Here is a 24,055-nt window from a genome sequence, read left to right as displayed (position 1 = left end):
TGTTAAAATCTTTTCTTTATTTATTTGACAAGTTATTTTTGCACACATTTTGCAAATATTATACAAATTGATTTAGTCTCAAATGTTTAAATTCACTCATTACAAATAATACAATTCCACTGTAGGCTGTGTGCTCTTGGAAAAACCAGAACACAGGAGCTTCATAACTGTGTTTGAGCTGACCAGACCACATACAGTACAATTAAAACAAAGGCAAATTATCATAACAGCTTTACTTCCTCGAGTATGTCAAGTACACTTAGATGATTTGTGTTTAGCAATTTATTGGGAAGAATTGGCTTGTCTGCGGTGGAGCAGCATCCATCAGTCCGTTTGGTGCAGATGTTTATGGCATCATTTCTTGGGTAGTGTGTCCATGTACTTGCAGATGATTCCCAGCATGACTTCATCAGCCCCTCCACCAATTGACAATAACCTGGAATCTCTGTGGGAGGGAGAAAGTTAATACAAACGGTTTCCTCTGTAACAATCATCACACTTAAACTTGATTAATTGCAATGTCCCCCCCCTCCTCCCCCTCAACATTGTGTATCCTGAACCCCTTGTTCATCTGCAATATATGCCCCATCAGTAGGTGTCAGCACAGTGTAAAATAATGGTTTACAGATTCTGAATCAGTCCAACAGTGCGCAACAGGAGACTAATTGCATGTCTTCAAGAATTATTATTACTTGAGAAGCCATCAACCAATATGATTTAACTTCCTCATACATCTACCATAAGCTGTATCTAACTCCTGCCAACTGCTGTGGTTGCTTCTACCATAGAAATGTTATACCCTCACAAAAAGCATAATTGGCAGCCAAATATTCATAGTTGGCTAGTAACCCGTGTAAGTGACTGATGTTGCTATGTCATGGCTTTGGAGACAGATATTTGTTATTTTGGATGAGATGAGAAGAGAAAAGTGCACAGGGCTGAAAGTAATTGAAAATCATGGTGTTTGCTATAAATCACTGATGGAAAATAGGTTTCAAAACCAGATCACTTACCAAGAGACTTTCTATGTCAGATACCTTTTCTCTGACCACCCTCACCTGTAAAATCTGCTGACCAGCACGTCACTGGTGAAGCCCATTCCTCCCCAATACTGAAGACAGCTGTCACCCACTTCCCTGGCCAGACGGCCCCCCTTTAATTTGGCCATGGATGCCAGCTTGGTGACATCATTGCCTTTAATGTACAATGCTGCAGAAAGACAAAAAGGAAGGACAGAAGTAGTGACACAAGCATGGAAGATTGAAAAATGTCCCGTTGGATAAAAGAGAAATTAAAAAGAACATCCGCCCGCCAGATGCACACCCACTTATTCATATCACAAACACTGCAGTATAAAGCGCATGGGATACATTTTGGAGGGGCTGTGCATGTGCCAGTTTTCAAGTGGCCAAGCCTGTGGGTTTGGAAGTTATGCCAGTACACACAGAAACAACCGGAGTTTGGTAGAGCAAACCAGCCATTAATGGTTTGAACCACCAAATCCAAGTGGCTTTGAGCGAGACACTTAACTCCTAATTGCTCCATTACACAAATATATATGTATGTGTGTATAGATGAACACAATAACAATTAACTAATATAATTACATGGGAAATCAACCACATGAGTCCCCAGCCTGAATGCTGTCCTCTATTTCTTAAACCAACCTGCTGCATCGTACATGGAGAAATGACCCACTCAAGACTCGTTTGGCATTCGCATCATTCTTACAGCGCCAAGTCAACCGTGGCCTTTGCTCCTGAGACATCAGTCATATTTATCTCTGGTATTAAGTGCCACACGGACAGCTGCATGCATTCACAAGACTTTTCTAAAATACACACAAATCCAATAATATATGTTATTCTGCTGGGTTTAATGGGTATTTATTATGGATATACAATATCTGAATGTGGAATAACTGTATCGACATTATTTTATAAGGTAACGGAAACTTAATCTGTCAAAGATGTTTTTGCAGATAAATGTATATTTTCAAAATAAAAATATTATTTGTTATTTTTACTAATAAATAACATTAATACTAGCAAAAAGGTTCACCAATGGATTGGTAATTGGGTAAAAGTTTGGAGGAAAAACACACAGATACAGTAACTACACAAAGAAAGTCACGAACATACACATTCACTAGAGTCATCCAAATGTAGCCAACACTACCAAGCATTAATCTTTAATTTTCATTATGTAATGTCTAAATAAAAGGGATCCCACCTGTGGCGCGATAGAGGAGGGAGCGGAGCAGCTCGACCTCCGTCTGCAGCTCAGCCAACCTGAAGTTAACCGACTGGTGGTAGAGGACGGGCTGCTTGAAGATCTTCCTCTGCCGTGTGTACTGGATGGTCTCCTGAATGATGTTGTCCATCATGGTCACGACTGGAGAGGTTACAATAGAGACAGAGATGTGACCTCACTACCACTACTACTAATATATTGTATTTGCATAGTGCTTTAAAAAAGGTACTCAAGGCACTTTACATTAAAAAAACAAACAATAGAACCAACAATAATTTAAACGAGAGAATACATAACAGCAAGAAACAACACAAAAAAACAGGTTAAAAGCAGATTTAAATAAAAGAGTTTTAAGTGCTGCTTTGAAAGTGGTGAGTGACAGAGAATGTCTGAGGTGATGGGGGAGAATGAGAATGAGTTCCATTGGGAGGGGGCAGCAATGGAGATGACCCTGTCCCCCCAAGGCTGATGCTTGGACAGAGTAGGGGGGGTAAGGAGGTTGGCGTCTGCAGATCTGAGGTTGCAGGTGGGAGTCATTGCAGGAGGTCAGAAAGGTATGAGGGGCGAGGTTGCGAAGGGCTTTGTATGTAAAGAGGAAAATCCTGAACTGTATTCTGTGTCGTTTGAGATTCCCCTACTACTCCTGTCTGTGAGTGCTTGTCCTTTGTGTCTCTAATATCATAAGCTGTGTGGATATATGATAAGATGCACAAAGGTTTACCAGACCAGATGCATCAGTTTCAGAATCAGTAACACAATGTGAAGACTAATTTCTCCTTAACATTTTCTCATAAATTCTCATCAAGGAAAAATTAATGCATGCTTGCTCTTCAAAAGCAAATAACTACTTTACAGCCAATGAATGGCTTGCAATATGTGACCTGAACTCCTTAATTCTGGGAAACTAAAACGGAAATGATACCATAATACAATAAGCTCTGCAATTTACATTGAAGGTCGGTCGGAGCCAGATGAGATGTGGTGAAACGCTGTGTTGAGGGTGAAGGATTAAGTGACAAGGGAAAGTAAAGAAAACTAGGAACGATGATGTCCGATTACTGGATATGCTCGGGGGGAGGGAGACATGACGAACTGTAAGAAAGGCTCACTCACTATTGGCCACGGCCCAGAGCCTCTCTTCCTGGAACTGAAGCATCTGATAGGTGAAGCCCATGCCTTCCTGGCCGATGATGTTCTTGCAGGGCACACGAACGTCATCGAAGAACACTTCAGCTGTGTCTGATGACCACATACCGAGCTTATCAATCTTGCGGGCGATGTGTACTCCTACAGTGGGTAGGGGTAGGGAAAGACATATTATATATATAAAGAAATCATGCATCTTGGCAAAGGCACACTAATAATAATAATAATAATAATAATAATAATAATAGGTTCCTATTGATGGAACAGATACAGATACATTCTGTAGAGAGAAGGAAAATCCTGTCGTGAAGTGAAAACGCAGACTCTTAAACTTCAGAGCTGTTTTTAGATTAATCAAAATCCCAGATGATTAATGTCAATTATGTTGGTTAATTTTTGACCAAGAAAAAAAAAAAAGATACTCAGCTTTTAAAGGAAAACCGTCCCACAAATAATGAACAGGCCTACCTGGCAGAGTCATGGGCAAACAGATGAGGGATTTGTTCCTGTGTGGGGCCGCGTCGCTTGTGTTGGCGAGGAGACATATCCAGTCAGCCTGGGTACCGTTGGTGGTCCACATCTTTCCCCCGTTGATCACATATTCATCCCCTTTCCTCACTGCCTTGGTCAGGATACCTGAATCGATGTGTGGTGGAGTGTGTCCATGGGTGGAGAGAGAGAAATACAATTTTGGCCCTCAAATTAAAAGATTTTAGAGCAGAGAGTTTCACCAAAGATGTTTCTCTGAGTCTAAAGCTGGCATATTCAAACATATTACATACTAATCCAGAAAAAGGAAGCAAAAAGTAGAGAATTCTGACGATGGTGAATGTAGGCCAAAAGCAATCATGCCATTCTTCTCTCCTGAGAGAATATCAGTGCCACATTGATTGTAAAACTGCTGCTCAATCATTTCTACAGCATGAATTCATTCAAAATGCTCCTTAAGGAGCTTAAAAGGGAAATGATGTGATAATAAATGACCAGAAGATGATGAAGGAGAGACGTACTTGAGACATCAGAGCCGGCTCCGACTTCACTAACTCCGAGGCAAGCTACTTTGTCCCCCAAGATGGAGGGAAGGAGGAACTCTTCCTTTAGCTCTGCTGAACCAAACCTGCACAATAATACAATAGTAGGGGAATTAAACCAAGTGTGTGTGTGTGTGTGTGTGTGTATATATATATATATATATATATATATATATATATATATAATGTTAAACATTTGTATATAACAAGCACTGTTTACATCTCAATGATGAATTACATCCTCGAACCAGCATGCTCTCATACTTTTCACGTGTTTTAATTATAATACAAAATCAGAGGAGGTCCGATAACTGTGAAGTCTAAAGATGGTGCTTTGAGGCCAAATGGAGACTAATAGAGAGTATAATGACAAACTAGTGACTGGAGTTAACTTAACTAGTCATACACTGCGGTCGCACAATGCACGTCAACAGCACAGCCGTTACCTTGGCTTGCTATCCAGGTAGCTGAGCTCCATACACAAATATAACATTATCTTCTCTGATGTGTTTAATCACCGACTATTTTTATCACATTGTTCGTGGCTGTGCATCGTGGCGTTTAGGTGTGTCGCCTAATTACATACCTTCACAATCTTATGCTTCAACAGTTTTACCACAAAATGCATTTTTCTTTATTTGTTAATTTGACAAACATTATGTGCAATTCATGGCACAATTCCAACGGAATCAAATAATTATTTATCTCTCACCATTGACATATTTTTTTTCCGAAATAAGGCTTGAGCAAAAAAAGTGAATTAACAACAAACACTTCTATATTTACAGCTAATACAAACATGATTGTCAGTAGATAGTCTGATAAAACTTGGGTAAAACTCAAAAACTGTACAGTGCAACTGCAGCAAGAGAGAGCAGGAGACCGGTTGGTGCTTCGAACACACACTGCCATGTTTGAGGTAGTTCCAGTAGAGAGAGTCTCATCCCGAAGCTTCCACGATGCTCTCTTAGCACTTAGACCTTGTTGCAATCAAGTGTAGATAGATCCCCTAATTAAGCTCCCGAGACTCAAACTGTCTATTTCACTGAATTCTGCCACCAGCAGCTGATTCATAGCAGGTTGATATCACAGAACCAGCCAAGGCCTGACATGGGTGAGACAAACAATTACTAAATATATTAATACACATACGCTCTCTAGGGAGTGTAGCTTTGATAAAAGGATGGACAACAGGATATATCTGTCGGTAAAACAGGGCATGGAACTTAAAAGATTTGGCCAATATATGAGAGGGATAATATTCTCCGCTTGTCAGAGGTTTATCTTCATCTGCATAAGTTGGGCAACATTAAAGTCAAATATATTTTACACAGAATACAGTAAAAAAGTACTCGAGATGATACTTTGATACAGCAGTAAACATCAGCGTCAGTTGTTTACAATACACAACGGAGCAGATGCTGCAGCAGAACCTGTTATAATTGATTCTCTGCCTCCAGAGGGGACATCCTTGTCAACTTGTGTTAATTTATCCAGCAGTAGATGGGATTACCAGCAGAAACAGTATAGTTATAGCATTTGTAGCAGTATAAAATTGATTCTAACGGCATCACATTAAGTGCAATCAGTGCAACGTACTGCATGTTAACAAATGCAGCTGTTAAAATAACCATTGTCCGTACATAGACCGATACAACTCAGTAAAATAAACACAAGCTAAAGATGATTGAAAAAAGACGACGGTCAGCTCTGCAGAGCTGGTCCTAACAATGAAGAACATTTCTGAAATAAAGATGCCTTTTACTTTTGTTTGGACTTCGGGTTGGTTGTAACAACACACTAAAATGATCTGGAGGCCAATCGGGCGATAGTTGTTGATGAAACAGGCTCATGTACGATGGATGTTTACAAGTGGTGTAAAAAGGAACAACAACACACAGACATTGTCTTCTAGTCCCTGACGTGTTGTTGCCTTTTTGTTTAAATGTGGAAGGAGTTTGGTGCAGCAAGCAAAATGTTAATTTAAAATCAAAGACAACCAAACTGTTGGGAGTTGCTATAAGGGAATAGAGAAAACACTGGATTCGGTAGATGTAGATCTAAGCTGCAAACCTTTCACAAAAGACATCAGTGGATTTATCAAATATTGCACACGCTCCGTTATGTACTCCAGAGTTTGTGGGATTGTACCTGGCCAGTGCAGGAGTAGCCATGTCCGTCTGCACACCGATTGCCATGGGGATGCCTCCACAGCGAATGTTGCCCAGCTCCTCTGAAACGGCCACGCTGTAGCTGAAGTCAAGACCCAGGCCTCCATACTCTGCACAGGACAAAACACTCTGCTTCACTTTCTGCTGACAGTTAATTTTACAATGTGTGGATTCTTATTTTCCCCCTTATTTATAACCTTAGATTATAGATGTGGACCTTACTCCTCTGAAGGAGGAAGCAACAATGGCGTAACCACCTGGAATAAAGAAACCCCATCACAACATCAGTCCCCTTAAGCTTGCACCCACCAACCCCGTCTCTCTTCCATCTTTTCTGTCATTTTGTGATCAAATCCCTGCCCAATATGTTTCTGTACACACTGGTGTTTACATACATAATATTCTGAACGGATCTGTTGGCACCGGAGCTTGAGCTCAAATAATTACAGGATGTTATAATTATTTGTGCTATTTGTATTGATGTGTAAAAAGCAGCATGATGCTGAAAAGGGTCACTGACATCTCAGTGGCATCCCATCTGTGCTGCTTAGCATATCAAACTTGAGTTTCATCTTTTGTAAAACCCATTTAGTGAAAAATTGATGTCTACTTCTTTTATTCTGACAGTGGAGGCATTTGCCAATACCGTAGGTCCTTAATGGAGTTGAACTGTGCATCACAAACTATTTTTAAAAGACCAGTTATCCTCATAAAGAGTCATCTCTTTTTCCTTTCCTTGCTTTTGCCTTTCATCATCAGTCGCACCATCTTTTATGAATTGAATAGGCTTTCTTTTTTATAATAATATACTTAAAGCTAAAGGCAATTTTCTTTCCACTACTCACAGACTGAGCTGGCTAATGTGCTCATTTGTATACTGCCTTCCTATTAAAGTTGTTTGTGGTAAACAAACACACATTCAGATCCTTTCAAACAAATTAATGATTTTTCTGCAGTACAAAAAACTGGAAATCATGATTCTATGCCGGTCTGACAAATGTAACATGACAGTTATTCGTTTAGGACAAATCTCTTGATACTAATGTGCTGCCAGGCAAAAGTAACACAATGGAGCATTTGTGAAATAGTCAATGCTCAGTTTTGCTAAATACAGTATGCCAGTGATGGATACTAGCACTAATGGACAATTAATCATTATTAGCACACTTACACATGGAGGCTTACAACTCGTGGTTTAATATCACTTGTCAGACTAGTTATCAAATAATGGAAAGCACAGTCTGGCAGACGCTCAGAGAGTCAGGGAGAAAAAAAAGAAAGAGGGCAGAGTAAATGGGGACAGAGAAAAAGGGAGATACTGTATAGTGGGACAGGCACACAGGGGAGTGGGGAAGCCAAAAATAAGAGGAAACAGGTGCAGCTGTGCAGCGATAAGTCTCTGAGCCCTGGACACCCTGTGGAGGTTAATGTGGACCGAGGGAAGCACCAAGGTTTATCCCACTTTAAGCAAACCAGCAGGCCGCCTGGTTGAACAAGCAAGCAGAAGAAACACAAACACAATTCTGTCACAAATGTCAATTCTATACACATGTTTCTTCTGAACGCCAGATGTTCCTCAGCGTCGGTTCTCATCAGGTGGAGCTCCATATGAAGCCCGTATCGAAGGATAAAGCTTGAGAGAATTTAAAAAGTGCAGCACCAGCAGACAATGGCAACGAGAGTATGCGTTCTACTCGATGTACCCGGATGACAAAAAACACGTCTACCTGGAGGGTGACAACATGGGAAAGAGGGCCGATGAGTCACTGTCATAATCTTGGATCCGTGACAATTGTGTACAAATTATTCTATTACTCAGCCCCTGGGTAAATGTGTCACCATAAATAAGAGCGTTGTGAACTATACGATCTGAGAAGTCGCTGTGTTAGTAATGTGTTTAAAGACAAACACCAGCCACTGTAATGCATGCATCATAGTATTACTAAAAGTAGAAATTGTGAGAAAGGAAACCGCCTGGACACACAAGTCTCTCCAACAGCGTATTCATCTAAACATTAGCAGCAAAAATATTCCATTAAGGATAAAACTGTGGAGGCTGCCAGGTTCCATCTGTCAGGCAGGAGACACGAGGCCACTGCCATGGTGTGAACTGCAGATACCTCTCTCTCTCGGAGCAGAGGAAAACAGGCCGGGTGCCAGAGGTCATCTCCGTCTTCTCCCTCAACGCGCCGGCCTTAAGAAAACTTCCTGTTCTCGTGTTTTGAAGGTAATATAATGCCTTTACTAGTGCACGGAAAAAGAGTGGAGAATAAGTGTTGAGTGTTCTTGTCGGTGGATTTAATAAAAAGGGACATGCTGAGTTTCAAAAGATGTTAACAGGAACATCAACTGTGTTGCCTAGCATGAATCCATTAAGTCCACTCTCCCAGTACTCAAGTCCCAGTGTTCCCCGATAGTAAGTCATTGATGCCTACAGAGGAGCTCACTTAGTCATTAAAGGCTTAGAGACCTCCCCGGAATCAGGTGGAGATGGGCAATAACGTGCAATCGGCCCTCTGCCAGATTCAAACCAGGGACGTTGTCTTCTTTCCCATGGAGCATTGGAGCCCATGGAGCATTTTAGAGTTATTTGCCATAAAACAATGAATATTCAGAATGTTATCTCACTTCTAGCTATAAAGTGAGACAATTTCACTTATTCCTCATGCAGTTTACCTTTTCGCTTCCAACTAGACAGAAGAAGGTCACGCCTGGTGTGATCCACCTCGCATGATGATCTCACATTTATATTATGAATAGGTTATGAAATCGCACAACATATGGCTTTGAGTTCTTCTCCCATTTTACTCGATGAATAATTTCTATTGAACAGCCTCCTACATTCCTGTAACCCAGCCTCTAAATAAATACATTAACCCAGTGCAGAATTCGTTGAGAGTTTGCTCCATTAATGAGCACTGCAGCAAACATAGTGATAATTATCAGAGCGAGTCCGGTTCCACTGTGTGGCAACTGAGCATCCGTCTTTTTGAATACAGTACGTTTGTCCGTTAGCTTTGACTGGCCAAAATATCCTTCTTTTAGAAGAGGCTTTAAAAAGTTTTAAAGACTAGACCAAATAACTTACACTGTACTGCAAGCATGTGAGGCCAATTTAAATTGCATGCTGAAACATGTCAACCCTGACATTGTTTATACTTAACCCAGATAACCTAACACCTGATAATACAATGCGTATCCACAGTCTTTCGCTGCTCCTCCTCCTCATCAACTCTAATCCTGCCAACTAATGCTTAAGCTTTGTGTACTCAGCGCATTTTAATTCCCTCGTCCTCCCTCTTCTTTGACCTACAGACCTGTATTTGCAGTCCTGCTCACAGAGTTCCATGTTCAACAGTATTTGTTCATAGATTTCTTCTTTTCAGCATCAAATGTCAGAACAGCTGTAATTGCTGTTTTACCACAGTGATAATATCAAGAAGAGTAGCGGTGAATTATTTGAGACATATCTATTATTGTGGACATAACTGAATACTGTATAACTGTGACATTGTAGATCTCTGCTTCTGATTGTCAAATCCTTTATATATTTAGAATGAATCAGACATGTACTGTGCAGCCCTTATCCTGCTCCCTCCTTTCCCCGCAGCAGTGACGCAGCTGAGTACACATCTGGAAATAAGATGGAGTGGAGCAGACAGCTGTTGCGGGATGTTGCTGTGACCCCAGCAGCCTGGGAACAGTGGGAACATTTCCAAACCAGGCCAAATGTAATGTATGGCTGTTAAACAGAGAGAATATGAATGGAAAATGAATCCAGCTGTGAAAAATAAATGCCATGCTCCTTGAAGCGGAGCGGGTCGGGCAGGACACATTTTGATCCACCAATCCCTTCAGGCAAATTCTAACCACAACGTCTGATTCTGAGTAACTCGCTATTCTTATGTATTCTTGGATTAAAACATGGTATCCTTAAAAGCAAGGCCTTTTCAATTCACAGATAAGTTACAGATTTATCATGGGGCGTTTCTCTTAAAGGCAACAGAGACAGTCTTAAAAACACACATCATGAAGACAGGTGATTAAGGCATCCAGGTTAATGTATAAAAAGAAGAAGCAGATAAAATACTAAAAGTTGAACTTGTTAAACTGAATGTTGTCAGCGAGATACAATCAGGCAAAATTATTTTCCAACAGCACGAAAGGTGCACTGGGTTTGGCACTTTGACATGACGGTTATCATCATTTCCCAGCAGGCTTATTATTTCCTTAGATCCTTTCAGAGAAAACAAAGAGCCTTTAAAATAAGAAGGCTTCTGGGTATCTAAATCAAACAGACTTTTTCCCTAATCGCTCACTCTAGATAACGCACAAAAACCCAATAGATTAATTAAACCTTCGTACGTTTTTAGAAATATGACATTTGTCTCGGATTTAGAAAACAAAACAAAATAATCACTCACATTTTTGGAATCCTAAATTCCTTTTCAGGGTCTCAGGGGCTTGAACCTGTCCAGCATTTACTGTTAGTCAATTACAGACCTGACAAAGATACAGGTGGCCAGACGAACACCAATTTTCATTCCCATGAGCAACGTCGTGTTAAACGCCACATCAACAGGAGCGGTGACTCAGCGCCCAAACGTGTGTTTATGAGGATTAATGCGCTTCTTTTGTTGGCTCTTACCAACTGGTTTGTTGACTCCTAGAAAGCCAGCACTTCCTAAGATCTTGAAGATTTTATGGGCTGGAAACGTCCCTTCTGCTTCCCACTGATCCACGTGGGGGTTGATCTCCTGGTCGATGATCTAGAGCACAAATACAACAGAACAGAGATATCATCGGTTCACTTGTAAAAGTGGGCATAAAAATCATCTTTATCATTTTTTCCTGATGAATTTTAAGCACGTATCGTATTTTTTTACATTATGATTCAAACAACAAATGAGAGCCCTGCTTTTCATAAGCGACACCAAGGAGATAAACATTATGAACACACACAATGACGGTTTTACGGGTTTCCTGCTGTGCATTGCACATTTCTACTTAAGTCTATGTAATCTATCGCTAGCAGACAGCACGTTAAGGTATTATATATTAATGAATAGAGAGCAGGCTGGAAAAATGTAATACATGGTGAATCTACAATGATGCCAGCACAATGACAGCATGCATAGCATGCTATTTCCTATATGTGCATGTATCAGTCCCCTACTGACAACTGAGGCTTGGCTAGTGATATATAATATGATATACAGTATGAAAAGCCGCAGGCTCATAATTCAATAGCAGGGTTTTGGCCTCAATCCCATTCCGTGACATTTGGGAGCAGACACATTTGGCTTGAAACATGACACTTATAGAATTGAGTGACACTATTGTTAACACAAAAATGGTAAAGTTGTCCAATAAAACATTGGGGTTTTGGGACATGGGTTTTTAAGGGATGACACAGAGATGTTTAAACTTGAGCAGTTAGTAGACAATATTGAGCTGATATTCACCAACTATGCATCCAACCATTTGCAAGTCAAAATTTTAATGACTCAGTTTTTCTTCCACCGTTCTTTTCTTGGCAGGATAGAAAAACCTCTGAAGTAATATCCAATATCCAATTTGTTGCATTTCTACAGCATGCACAAATAAAGCTCAGTGCTGAAACCCATACTAATGAAATTCCTTCTTGGTTAGCAGCCACTCCATCTAGACAGCCACAAAGCCTCAGATACCCAACTGCCTGAACATGAAGGATGGCTTTTTATTCGCTTTAATATTAAGACAACATAAAGAAGAAACAGTGTGCTATTGTTGTTAACCAATAATTTTCACTGTATACGACGTGGACGTTGTTAATTGGCGGATTTTAATAACTCCACATACTTCGAAATGTATCAGCTGTCTTTTCTATCTCTAAAATAAATAAAATAATGAATTCATAAAGGGAGGAAAAATGGATTCTAGTAATCTTGTTGCAGAATTTTACATATTCTTCAACAGTGAGAGAAGCTTTTTTGTTGCCTCATATACCAGATTCAAGAAACACTGTGCTTTAACAGCGTATTATTGACTAGTGCCATGGTTTTATGTGTGCAGGGAGTTAGTGGTTTGCAACCGGGCTTTGGAACGAGTGAACATTGGTGCCGTGATTCATTGAGAAGCTGGAAGTGGTGCACAGTTGGAGAAGCACTTATGAATCGTTTGAGCCGCTCCTGGGTGCTATCTTCGCAGGAAATCACAGAGAATAGGCTGCAGATATATAGTGTGGTATTTTGTTGCCGATTAATGCCCCACACAGAATACCTTTCTAAACAGAATCTTTTAGTGCGCATGATGTAAACAACATGTTGGTATTAAGTGCTGTGCCTGCCATTTAAAACAAATAAATTACCAAATAAATATATAAAATAAAACATATGAGCTGTGACTACGTTTCATTCTGAATGCTTTTTCACTTAAAATTAAAATGGCCTACTGGATTTGCACCTGTTCTCAAACACATTGTGAACATCTACAACAGCTTTGCTTTTGGTGTTATTCACTTTAATGCACACACACATCTTCAATGAGCCGTGGTTTTAACAGACAATCTGCTTCACAAATGTGTTTCTCTGCTCAGTACAATAAGCTCTAAATGGTGGGCAAAGCCGAAGAAAAGTAATAATCAAAACCAAAGAGGTATCTCATGGGATATAAAGAGGAAACATTAAATTAAAGTCTCGGTCAATGATAAGTAATGTTACAGTAAATGAGCCACGTGCAATATTCTGGATTGTTAAAGAAAGAAAAAACGCTATTTGACTATTCTTTCATGTAGACTTGTTTAAATCTCTGCTTGACAGGAAAAGCACAACCAGCAATGAATGAGACTAGTCCTGTGTTTTCCCATTCAAACTATAATAACACAAAGTACTGAAGAAGAATCCAATGGTTTTTTTCCAGGATTTCAAAAGCGATGCCCACTCATTTCGTCTTTCCAAAACACACAAAACCAAACCAGCCGACCACTCGACAAGCCAAGAAAAACACATTGGCTGAGGAGTATCTGCCTATGAGGCGGATAGAAAACATGGAACTCGTGTTTTTACTGCTTAAAACAAAAAACAGACACCACTTTCAACAGATATATGGGGCCCATGCTTGGGCCTGAATCCAGTGAGCTTACATAACGTATAAAAGGCAGGTACTTTAACCTGCAATAAAACTCATCCATGTTCAAAGTTCAAATCCTGGAGGAGGGAAAGGGAGGGATGACTAGCTGAGGGAAAAAGGAAATAAAAAGGTCATATGGGAGTGATACTTCATCTCTATTGTGGACTATTTGTGTTGCATACCAGAACAATTTCACATCACTGAACTGCCAAGTCGTGGGACCGGGTCATCACGTCTTGCAAAATGTCCAGTCTGGAGTGTTTTTTCCCCTGGCAAGCCACATAAAGAGCTTCCTCGGTTTAACCCAAACGGTTGTGTTAACACAAAGTATTCAATACTATATTCAATATACTGGAATTCAGAAGTGTACTTATTGTACGATATTATCAAGACACTTTGTCAATAAGATTTGGAAAATGTTTTATGACAAATCGTCCTACTATGAGTAGCTGTCAGAGATATTGATAAACCATTAAAATCTTGATATCTCTGGTTGCATTATATTTATATTATCAAACATCAGGCTATTTTGCAAATTATCAGCATGGTTGCTAAGTTCTGGATTTAGATATTCATATATATTTTTGGACAATCCCAACTGATTATTTTTTGTATAAACTACATACGCATGTGTAAATGAAGAAGAAACTATACTCCTAATGGAGAACTCAAACATATAATGTATCAAGTATATGCATTATGAACTGTCTACACTTTCAGAGTTTTATAGCAGAGATGAAAAGCTTGTCCTCCCACTCACAGCAGCACAACAACTACCAAAAGGTTGAACCACCATAGAGCAATAACCAATGGGGGATCCCAGTCTGAAACCATTGAGGGCTGCACATGAGGAGCCTCTTCCTAGAAGTGTTGAGGAAATATATTTTGGTTCCACAGGAACCCTGATTAATTTCTTTGTATGGGAAGTTGTTTCATTAATAAATGAAAGCAACACACACACACACACACACACACACACACACACACACACACACACACACACACACACACACACACACACACACACACACACACACACACACACACACACACACACACACACACACACACACACACACACACACACACACACACACACACACACACACACGACCTTGGAGAGTCACTCGAGGATTTCCTATAACCCCATTTGTGTACCATCTATAAACACACATTACCATACAGTGAATTCCTTTTATAAACCATTCTGCCTCAAGTTCCCTTTCCTGCACAGCCAACATATTGTTCTGCATTTCCTTTTCACATTTTCATCCTTCCCATTATTCCCAGTGCTAGTTTATTTTCAACCTCCTTGCATCCTTTTGAAGGTTTAGTCACACAACAGCTTTGCCTGCTGCCAAACTCGTTATGTTTGCAGTCTCCGTCTCCAAAGTCTGTCTCGTAATATGTATCCTAAATGAGTCATGCCGATTACGAAAACCTGCTTTGAATTTTTAGCACCATAGTTTGCAGCCGGTGATATTTGGCCTTCAAAAATAAAATCCTGCATTTCGGAATTTGCTAACCGTAACAGACAAAAAGTGAGTGAGAATGCGTTTTAGGAGAAAAACCTGGGAGAAAAATACATATTTCGATAAGGGGAGTAAATCTTTACAACCTACAATTGCTAAAGCAAAGAGTGAATAGTTGGCTGCTTAACCCAATTAAAGTCAAAAATAGAAATGTACTATATACAGTAACACAGGAGAAATCTGAGTAAATACTAAACGATTAGTCCACCTTGCCTTCTCTGGGATTTTGAGACACAGGTTTTATCAAGCAAATATATATGAAAAAACATTCATAAATCCTTATAATGTGTCCTGTACAAAAGGAACTTTTTCACTTTTTCCCATATTACACAATCTGTTTTCCTCCAGAATCTGCCAAATTCAATAAGAAGAGGAAAACAGCAGTTCTCAAATGTGCAAGATCTGTGGCTTTTAGATAAGGGGGAAAATATATGATTCAGTGCCAAATATTTGTTTAATAAGAACAAACAACATATCTGCTTTGGCGAAACTACATTGACCAGCACTGGTTTGGTAGGCAGTTTCATCTGAATGCCTCCTCAGTTGTCCAGCCAGCATGAATGTGTATCTAGTTCTTACAGATAGCCTCCAATTAGCAAACCCTCTGGTACCAGAAACTTTTCCACATGAATCAAGAGGGAAATGGTTTCAATACGCATTGCAGGAGAGTCGACAGTCATCACACACATTCAACACTATTTTACACAAGATCTCCATTTCTCGCATTATGCTCCCTCACATTTCAAACACAGAAACTCCACATATTGTGCATCCACGCCTGTAAATCACACAATAATCCCTGGCATATAAAAACAGATTTTAAAAATCTGAATTGATAACCAGTGCTTTGGATAATTTTAGTTATCTCAATCTCAGAGCAGAGATGCAGCACACGTTGGCCAAAGGAGGGCTGGCATTGATCAAGTGGTGTGTATGAGTGTACGATGGGTCATGAAAACACACAACCAGTGTGGCCTCAGGGGCCGATCACACCGAGACGCGTAGCTAGAAACGCTTCGCTTTACTACTTCACCGACTTCTTGTTTTGATGTCGGTAGATGTGGACATTGATATTAGCGACTTTTAGTTACGATGAACGGGATCATGTTTTCCCTCCTCCTCATTCTTGCTGTTGCTCTGGTGCTGAATGAGGAGGTGGAAAGTATAGAGTAGTGTGCCTGGCGCTCTGCCTCGAAATCATTTATTCACCAATATCACATCTCCTTGGTTAACAGGAAAGAAAACAAATATGTACCTTACAATCATTTGAGGATGTTTATGGATACTCTAATACCCCTACCAAGTAGTGGCATCCTCAAAACAAGTTTGAACTTTGGTGATTTGGTTCTTATTGGTGAAGCTAATATGCAGACACAAATGTGAGAGGCATCATTAGATATAATGATGCCTCTCACATTTTATTCCACTTCATATCACACATTACTTTGCATTCATATATTCTCTTTATCATAAACAGTCAAACCAGCAGTGTTAGTTGTGCTTAGTGTACTTAACTGTAATCATATTTCCATTATAAGAGATATAAACCGACCCAAACCTCAAATCAAACTTTAATCTCTTATGAGAGCTGTCTGCTCTCCTCAGAAGAGAGGAGCAGCGGGCCAGAGTGGTCAGCTGTGGAGCAGCTGATGAAATCATCATCATCATCATCTGTAAAATAACTTCAAATAGCGTTCAAAAACTGCAGAACAGAGCGTCATCAGTTTTCAATACTCTTCTAATAATATATCATTACGATATGAGTTTTTATAAGTGTGTGTGAATAAAGCGGCAGTGAACACAATTTTATTGATTCGTTTATGGTTTATTCCACAGTGACAGATACTGCACACAGATAAACTGTAAGCAGCAAACCCATGCAAGTATCACGTGATATGTTGCGCAATAGATACTCTGGACTGAGTAAATGGCAGAAATAGGAGCGCACGAGTGTTTGTGATTCACCGTAAAGACCCACCGATCAGCAGCTCACTTCTATGCATCAACATTCATAAAAGGGGCTTTGCGTTGACCACTGTTTCGCGTACATGCATTTCCTCCCTTGAACGTACGCAAACATTTAGTGGGACTCCGACGCAACCAACGCTACATAACAACTTAGTGACCTATCACCCACTTTCATTATTCTGCTTCTTACAGTGACATTAGGTGGAAGAACACTGCTGCTATCAAGCAACACACACAGACATCACAATACCCACCTGTCACCTGTCAGCTTTGTTTTCAAGGTGACGTCAACGTTTGCTACAATGTTAGCCGTCCAGAATACGTCCGCGTTACCTTTCTGAGGGACTCCTTTAATGCAAAGTGCTCTTGTGTGTAGATTAGATGGTCACCCGCGGTCTCTGGGGCACTGGGCGGTACGGGTCTAGACGACACGTGGTCAGACAACGACCGGACACCCGCACGTGAGGTGAATTGGTTGAAACGACGACTGATGACAAGCTGGTTTAAACGGAGAGCTCCTTTGGGCAGCGCCATCTCTGTTCACAACGGCTTGTGTGCGCATGCGCGTCCTGTGACCGAACCAATAACCTTTGGGAACTTTGTTTTTCTCCCGCACCAGTGGGAAATTACATGTTGGTAGTGGAAGACTTTCTCTAGGCTTGTGTGTATATAGGGCCCTTCAAAGAGCCACAAGATAAATCTGTGGGCTTGCAAAAATGAGACAGGGGGAAAAAAACAATAATTCCTCTACTCAAAATTACATATTTAATTTCTTTTCACTAATCTGAGATTTTTTAATGGCGAAATACCAGATAGTTTCATCTCTTCAGACTTCTACAAACAAATAAAATCACTGAATGATCAACGATAATTCCAAAAGGAAAATCCCACGTGCAATGTGTGGTGGGAAAGGGTCAGAAATATACATGATTCATGTTAAGGGATCATAAGGCAAAACGGTTAAAAACATCTGTCTTAAGGATTCATAGCAGTTGATTTGCATGTTTTTGACCATCCATCCATCCATCCATTTTCAATACCGCTTATCCTCATTAGGGTCACGGGGGGCGCTGGAGCCTATCCCAGCTGACACAGGGCGAAGGCCTGATTTGCATGTTTTTGACCATTTATAGAAAATACAATTCCCAATGTATTCTATTCCAGGCCAAAAAGTAAAACTATGCAGAAAAGGAGGCAACACTTGCACTAAAGATCCCCGAAAATATTAATCTCATCTCATATCAATCTCATAAAAATGTATGAGAAAAGGGTGTTTGAACTACTAACATAAAAACTGAGTTATGAAGATCTATCTGTTCCCCTACTGAAAACTTCCCACAGTGAATCATGGAGACAGGCTAAGTTATAAACAAGCACATTTAATGACAGTTGCTTCAGACTATACACCACACGAGAGACACATTGCATAACCTTTTGCCAAATACAACTTTTATTTATTTAGTCTTTTTAAAGAATACGATTATAAGGCTACACATCTGTCCAGAAGAAGGGGCATCGTTTACATGGGAACTCATGAGGTTTTATACATTTGTTTCTCTATTATGTCCCTCTACTCTTCTCCGTCTGCAAATCCATTTTATAAGAGGAGGGACAATGTCATTGGGTGCTAATCTCAGATATGAAAATCTCCTTGTGTCCTAGCAGACGACACAGCCACCTTTCTCCTTGAAGGGGTTCTTCTCCTCTGAAATGCCTTTGACGAGGGTGTCCTCCTCCTCTGCGGCCTGAATATAGTCCTTGATTTCCTCACAGCATTTAGATGTCTAAAGTGATCAGACAAAAATGTGTTGAGACACTCTTATCCAGAAATGTATTTCAGTTTTGAATGCTGATTTAATAAATTGTACTTTGTATAAAGTTGACAACTATTATTTGTTGCTTGTCAATGATACATTTTAAAAAAGGAAAACAACAGCTATCTTCGAAAACAACACAGACCAAAAAAAAAACACTTACCAACCACCTCTCAAGTTTCATTTCAGTTTTTAGTTGGTTTACTTCCATTACAGCCTTGTCCTTGTCCGTCAGGTCGTCAATATTTATGAACGGCATTCTCTGTCAAAAAAGGAAATCTTTAGCACTCTTCACCGTCATGTGATATAAAAGGTTGCGAAGAATTCTAACTCACACAAAACTTAATTGAAAGAATATAAATACTTACGGATGCTTACAGGGAGCAGTCCTTCACCCCCGAAATCCTTCTTAAGAATCCCTCTCCTCTCCCTCAGTCTGGGTTATAAAGTAATCTGCATAAACAATCCTAATCCGTTAATCTGATTCAAACAAGGCCCCACTGTATGATCAAGGCATGAAGTCTGTTATTAAACGGGACGGCCAATCACAAGTGTCTGTTTGGCTTCTTTAGAATTATTTGTAAAACAAGAAGCTGTTTTGCTGATTGCATTTGGATTTGGGTTGTTTTGACTATGCTTTTCCTCATATTCAGAAATGGGTTAAAGGGTGGTGCTTCATGTCAGGTCACTTTGATAAGACGGCTAATCTGTATTTAGCCTCCACATGTCAAGATGGACACCTCATTATTCTTAACAGGACTGCATGACAGTTTTCCAATTGAGTAATTAACATAAGATGGAAAAAACAGTGGGATAGAATTATACAGATATGTGTGTAATCACTTTATTATCATGTTATTGTGCAGCTTTTACTTAAATTGAATGCTGCTTTTTACTCTGAGGAATGGGGACCTTGAGTGTTTAGTGGTGCAAGACGGTTTCCTTGAAAGACGCTGGGTTGTTGCTGAAATTATTAAGCAAAACAAAAGATAACATCGACCACAAGGCTGGAAACTATAGGCAACAGTGCCTTGAGGCTTTGAGTGAAAGTGTGTGTGTGTGTGCGTGTGTGTGTGTGTGTGTGTGTGCGTGTGTGTGTGTGTGTGTGAGTGTGTGTGCGTGTGTGTGTGTGTGTGTGAGAGAGTGTGTGTGAGAGTGTGTGTGTGTGTGTGTGTGTGAGAGTGTGTGTGAGAGTGTGTTTGTGCGTGTGTGTGAGTGTGTGTGTGTGTGTGTGTGTGTGTGTGTGTGTGTGTGTGTGTGTCAGATCCAGTCAGTCAGGTATGTGATGGGATCTTGGCAGGATGGATCAGACAATCAAATTGTATAAATGTTTCACAAGAATGTCTGTCTCTTAGAGACAACACAATAAAAACAAATAGCTTTGGAGACATCCCTGTGAAAAAATTACAGAGCTGCGTAGTTACTGGGTCTCTGTGGATCACCATCACCATCATCACCATCATCACCATCATCATCACCATCATCATCCAAAGTTACCAACAGTGACCAGTGAAGGCAGAAGGAATTCAACTCCCTTGTTATTTCAGTTGGGTTGAATATGGCTTTAGTCACTTCACACAGTCCTCTATGCGACATTACTGCGTAAAGACGAGCCTCTCTGATGTCACGTGTGTGTTAATCACCACTCTCATAGTTGCGCTGCAATTTGACAATGAGTCATTGCCTCCCCGCCCCTACAGTTCCTCTTGGGAAACACTTCCCTCAACTATATAAGTGGATGCAACTGGGCTCGTTGGCAAAGCAGAAAAGACCGCAGTTGCACAATGGAGTTTTGCACATTAGCGCTGTTGACACTCATCTCCTCGGTTTACAGCGTGTTGGCGCTGTCACCTAAAGGTAAATCCGTCTCTCCCGTTTATTCACTGTGTTAGCGAACTTTTGTGAAACCCTTTGTTTGTTGGCCGTGATTTGACCTCCTGTTTCAGTGTCCGTGTCTCTGCTGCTTTCAGGTGCGTGTCTCCTTCAAGTGGACGAGGGGTCTTGCAGAGGAGAAATTGAGCGGTACCACTACAACACTATCACCCAAAAGTGCGAGACTTTCTCCTATGGAGGTTGCAAAGGGAATGCCAATAACTTCAAGAGTTATCAGGAGTGCCTCAAATCATGTTTCAGAATCCCAAGTAAGTCCTCAGCGTGCTGAGCATATACATTTGAGATGATGGGGGAACTTGCCCATTGAAAAGTGGAGTTTACTCTCACATTTTCAATTTGATGGGTCTTTTTGGTCAAATAGAAATGTCCCGAATATGAAGGAGTATTCTGCAATGTCATGCAGCTGATTGTGTTATTTTAATTCGGAACTAACTCAAGATGTGTTGCTTAACATCTTCAAACTATAACCTTCAAATGTGTTTGTATTAGTGTATTAGTCCAAAGCAGAACAACAAGTCAGAATAAACAGGCTTGACTGGTTGCTTCACTTTCTATATTTGATAATGGCTTACCTTGACTGATAAGAAAAAACATACATGTGTATATGAATCTAGATTCTAGTTAAAGTGAGTTGTTTTTGTGCAATCTCAATCTCACATGTTGTCATCCTTCCCCCCCAGAGGTTCCTCAAATCTGCAGGTTTCCTAAAGAGGAGGGACCCTGCCGTGCCCTCTTCCACCGCTACTTCTTCAACATGACCACCATGCAGTGTGAGTCCTTTCACTACGGTGGCTGCCAGGGCAACTCCAATCGCTTCCAAGACCTTGCCACTTGTAAGGAGTACTGCAGTCCACGAAAAAGTGAGTACAAACGTATTTATGCTGAAGTAATGCTCACTGGCTTCTCTGCATGCGTGGACAACATGGTGATAAACACGGAGATATCCAGTCATGCTTTCTTTCTAAAAGTTTGAATTATATGGTTTACGAAAAAATGAACAAACAAGCATTCCGTGTGAAAACAAAGTCTCAGCGTGTCTTTGTGAGAAAGCACAATGGATAATGATAGTTTAGACAGAGGAAAATGGTGAACACAATGATTTTACTTTTGGAAAATAATAATCTGACGGTACTCTTCTTTGATGATGATGGGCTTTGTGTCTTATTTCACAGCTATTCCTGTGCTCTGCCTGGACCCTCTGGACAAAGGGAGGTGTTCAGCCTCCATTCCTCGGTTTTACTACAACACAGTCACCAAGATGTGCGACGAGTTCATCTACTCAGGCTGCGGAGGGAGCAGCAATAATTTTGTATCGAGGCAGAACTGCATGAGCGTGTGTGTTAAAGGTGTGTGAGAAAAGCTCCCTGTCAAATAACTAGAGATGGTCATTTGAGTGGAATCTGCAGACTTGATTCAGTAATTACGTTGTTGTTGGTTTGAATTTGGAGAGAGGTTTAGAAAGTCAGAGATAAATAACTATGCTCTGCTGATTTCATTATTAGAGAAATCTGACCAGAAAGTTATATTTGCTTTATAATCAGTATAGAAGTATATGCATTATAATTAAAGGTCATACTAATCCGTTGTTTGTTTTTTCCAGCAGGGAAAAAACCCACAAGACAAGACAAAGGTCGTCGAATGAGACGGAACAGAAATAACCGGATCACTTTCTTGCAGGCGTAGACGTCTGAAACTCAGGGATTCTCACTTGGACAAGTCCTTACAGGAAACTTAATGAACTGATGGTTTTATGCCAAAAGGTTGACCGGCTCTTCTTTGTTGTTACTAGAAGAGTGGCGCAGACACACATTTCCACTGTATTTGTATGTAATGCTTTATGAGCTACTTCAATTGTGATTTCAAGGAGGTTTGTTTCTGCACTAATGTTCCTGATTGTGTATTTTGATATTGTATGTGTGTAATATGTGTTGCATAAGCAATACAAACATTTTTATTTGCCAAACTATTTTATAAGCACATTTATTTTGATAAAAATATGCAGAATTGTATAAAGTATCTTGCCATTTCTTTGTACTTTAATGATGCCGATAGTATTATTTGAATAATTAACTCAAAATGTGTTGCTTCAACCACAGCAGTGTTGCATATATTCAAGGGTGTCTTTATTTGTTTTACCAAAGGACAACAATACTGCAGCAAAAAAACAAAAACATAGAACAGGCTTGACTGGTTCCTTCATTTTCTCCCAATCATTTTCACTTTATCTCTCGGCCTCCTCATTCCTTAGTAATGCTGCCGTCTTTCCCTCCTTATCTCGAATACTATGCAAGGCCCTCAACCCTATCTCGGTTGCCTCTGCATAGCCTCGAATCAGGAAGGAAGCAAACACGTGACTGTGGCAGCTTCATTAGAAGGTGTCTGCATGTTTAGAGGAGAAGAAACAGGAGGATTACAAAAATTGAATCATATAAGCCTCCAACAATGTTTTCAGCAATTACTAAGCAATTCCAATAAAATGCACTCAATTATAAATGGGAATGGGTCCATGCACAACACATGTTAAGCTAACAAATGCACACGCATTTTGTAGATAATATACTTCATGTAACACAGGAGAAATCAAATTGCTTTGTAACACCATTAAGGGAAAGATGCTATTAATTCAAAATATTCTGTGGTTCAAAAATATCCCGACAGTACTAAATCTCTGCTTGGTTTCACCTCCTACAATAGAATAATTGATAGTGTGATTTTTCAGACAATAAATATTGATGGAAGATATCAAAGGAAACTGCTCACCCGCCTGGCTTAGGCATAAATAGCAATACAAGTTAGGCTAGACCCTTGGCTATTAAGAGCTCAAACTAAATCATCTACTCGATAGCGATATGAGAAGACGTGATCCAAACAGTCTGTACTCAGATTTTCAAAAACCACATCATCTTGAATGTTTTTTTGGGGAATTGAAGTGAAGCTTTTTTATTGACTTGCTGCTCTTTGGAGGTACATTCTTCTTCCCTATAATGCTTCAATCACTAAAAATACAAGTTAAAGTATTTTTAAAAGGTGTACAAATCACATCTCATCCAAGTACAGGTCAGTAGTGGTTCATGAAAATAAAGCATGATGCAGATCTGCAATTTTTATTTAGGTATGAGCTATTTTTCTGTTGCATA

General features: G+C 40.0%; 3 protein-coding genes across 6 annotated transcripts; 1 reads left to right on the top strand and 2 right to left on the bottom strand.

The window, feature by feature from the left end:
* Nucleotides 1-2: 2 nt before the first annotated feature.
* On the bottom strand, nucleotides 3-17,773 carry zgc:85777 (uncharacterized protein LOC405871 homolog). Its single transcript, XM_034545614.1, is given in 10 exon segments — nucleotides 3-445; nucleotides 1,059-1,209; nucleotides 2,233-2,394; nucleotides 3,367-3,540; nucleotides 3,868-4,035; nucleotides 4,410-4,516; nucleotides 6,582-6,711; nucleotides 11,250-11,370; nucleotides 17,545-17,751; nucleotides 17,753-17,773. Coding segments are annotated over 10 exon segments (1,332 nt in total). The 3' UTR covers nucleotides 3-354.
* Nucleotides 17,774-18,869: 1,096 nt separating this feature from the next.
* On the bottom strand, nucleotides 18,870-19,480 carry gngt1 (guanine nucleotide binding protein (G protein), gamma transducing activity polypeptide 1). Its single transcript, XM_034545775.1, has 3 exons — nucleotides 19,394-19,480; nucleotides 19,189-19,287; nucleotides 18,870-18,995 (listed from the first exon to the last, which is right to left on the bottom strand). Exons 2-3 carry the CDS (start codon nucleotides 19,282-19,284, stop codon nucleotides 18,870-18,872), a joined length of 222 nt encoding a protein of 73 aa, XP_034401666.1. The 5' UTR covers nucleotides 19,285-19,287; nucleotides 19,394-19,480.
* A 1,294-nt stretch (nucleotides 19,481-20,774) lies between these two features.
* tfpi2 (tissue factor pathway inhibitor 2) lies at nucleotides 20,775-23,660 on the top strand. 4 transcript variants are annotated; one of them, XM_034545052.1, is made up of 5 exons: nucleotides 20,775-20,882; nucleotides 20,996-21,166; nucleotides 21,599-21,778; nucleotides 22,091-22,264; nucleotides 22,522-23,100. In XM_034545052.1, the coding sequence occupies exons 1-5, from the start codon at nucleotides 20,810-20,812 to the stop codon at nucleotides 22,599-22,601; spliced, it is 678 nt and encodes a 225-aa protein (XP_034400943.1). In that variant the 5' UTR covers nucleotides 20,775-20,809; the 3' UTR covers nucleotides 22,602-23,100. The 4 variants fall into 4 exon arrangements, with proteins under 4 accessions (XP_034400943.1, XP_034400942.1, XP_034400941.1 ...); XM_034545051.1 differs by having other exon boundaries at nucleotides 22,519-23,100; XM_034545050.1 differs by having other exon boundaries at nucleotides 20,795-20,882; nucleotides 20,972-21,166; nucleotides 22,522-23,660.
* The last annotated feature ends 395 nt before the right edge of the window (nucleotides 23,661-24,055 follow it).

Source organism: Cyclopterus lumpus, chromosome 11 (genome assembly GCF_009769545.1).
Source record: "Cyclopterus lumpus isolate fCycLum1 chromosome 11, fCycLum1.pri, whole genome shotgun sequence".
Taxonomy (NCBI): Eukaryota; Metazoa; Chordata; class Actinopteri; order Perciformes; family Cyclopteridae; genus Cyclopterus; species Cyclopterus lumpus.
The sequence above is the reverse complement of the archived record's forward strand: the minus strand, read 5'-3'. Positions and strand labels throughout refer to the sequence as shown.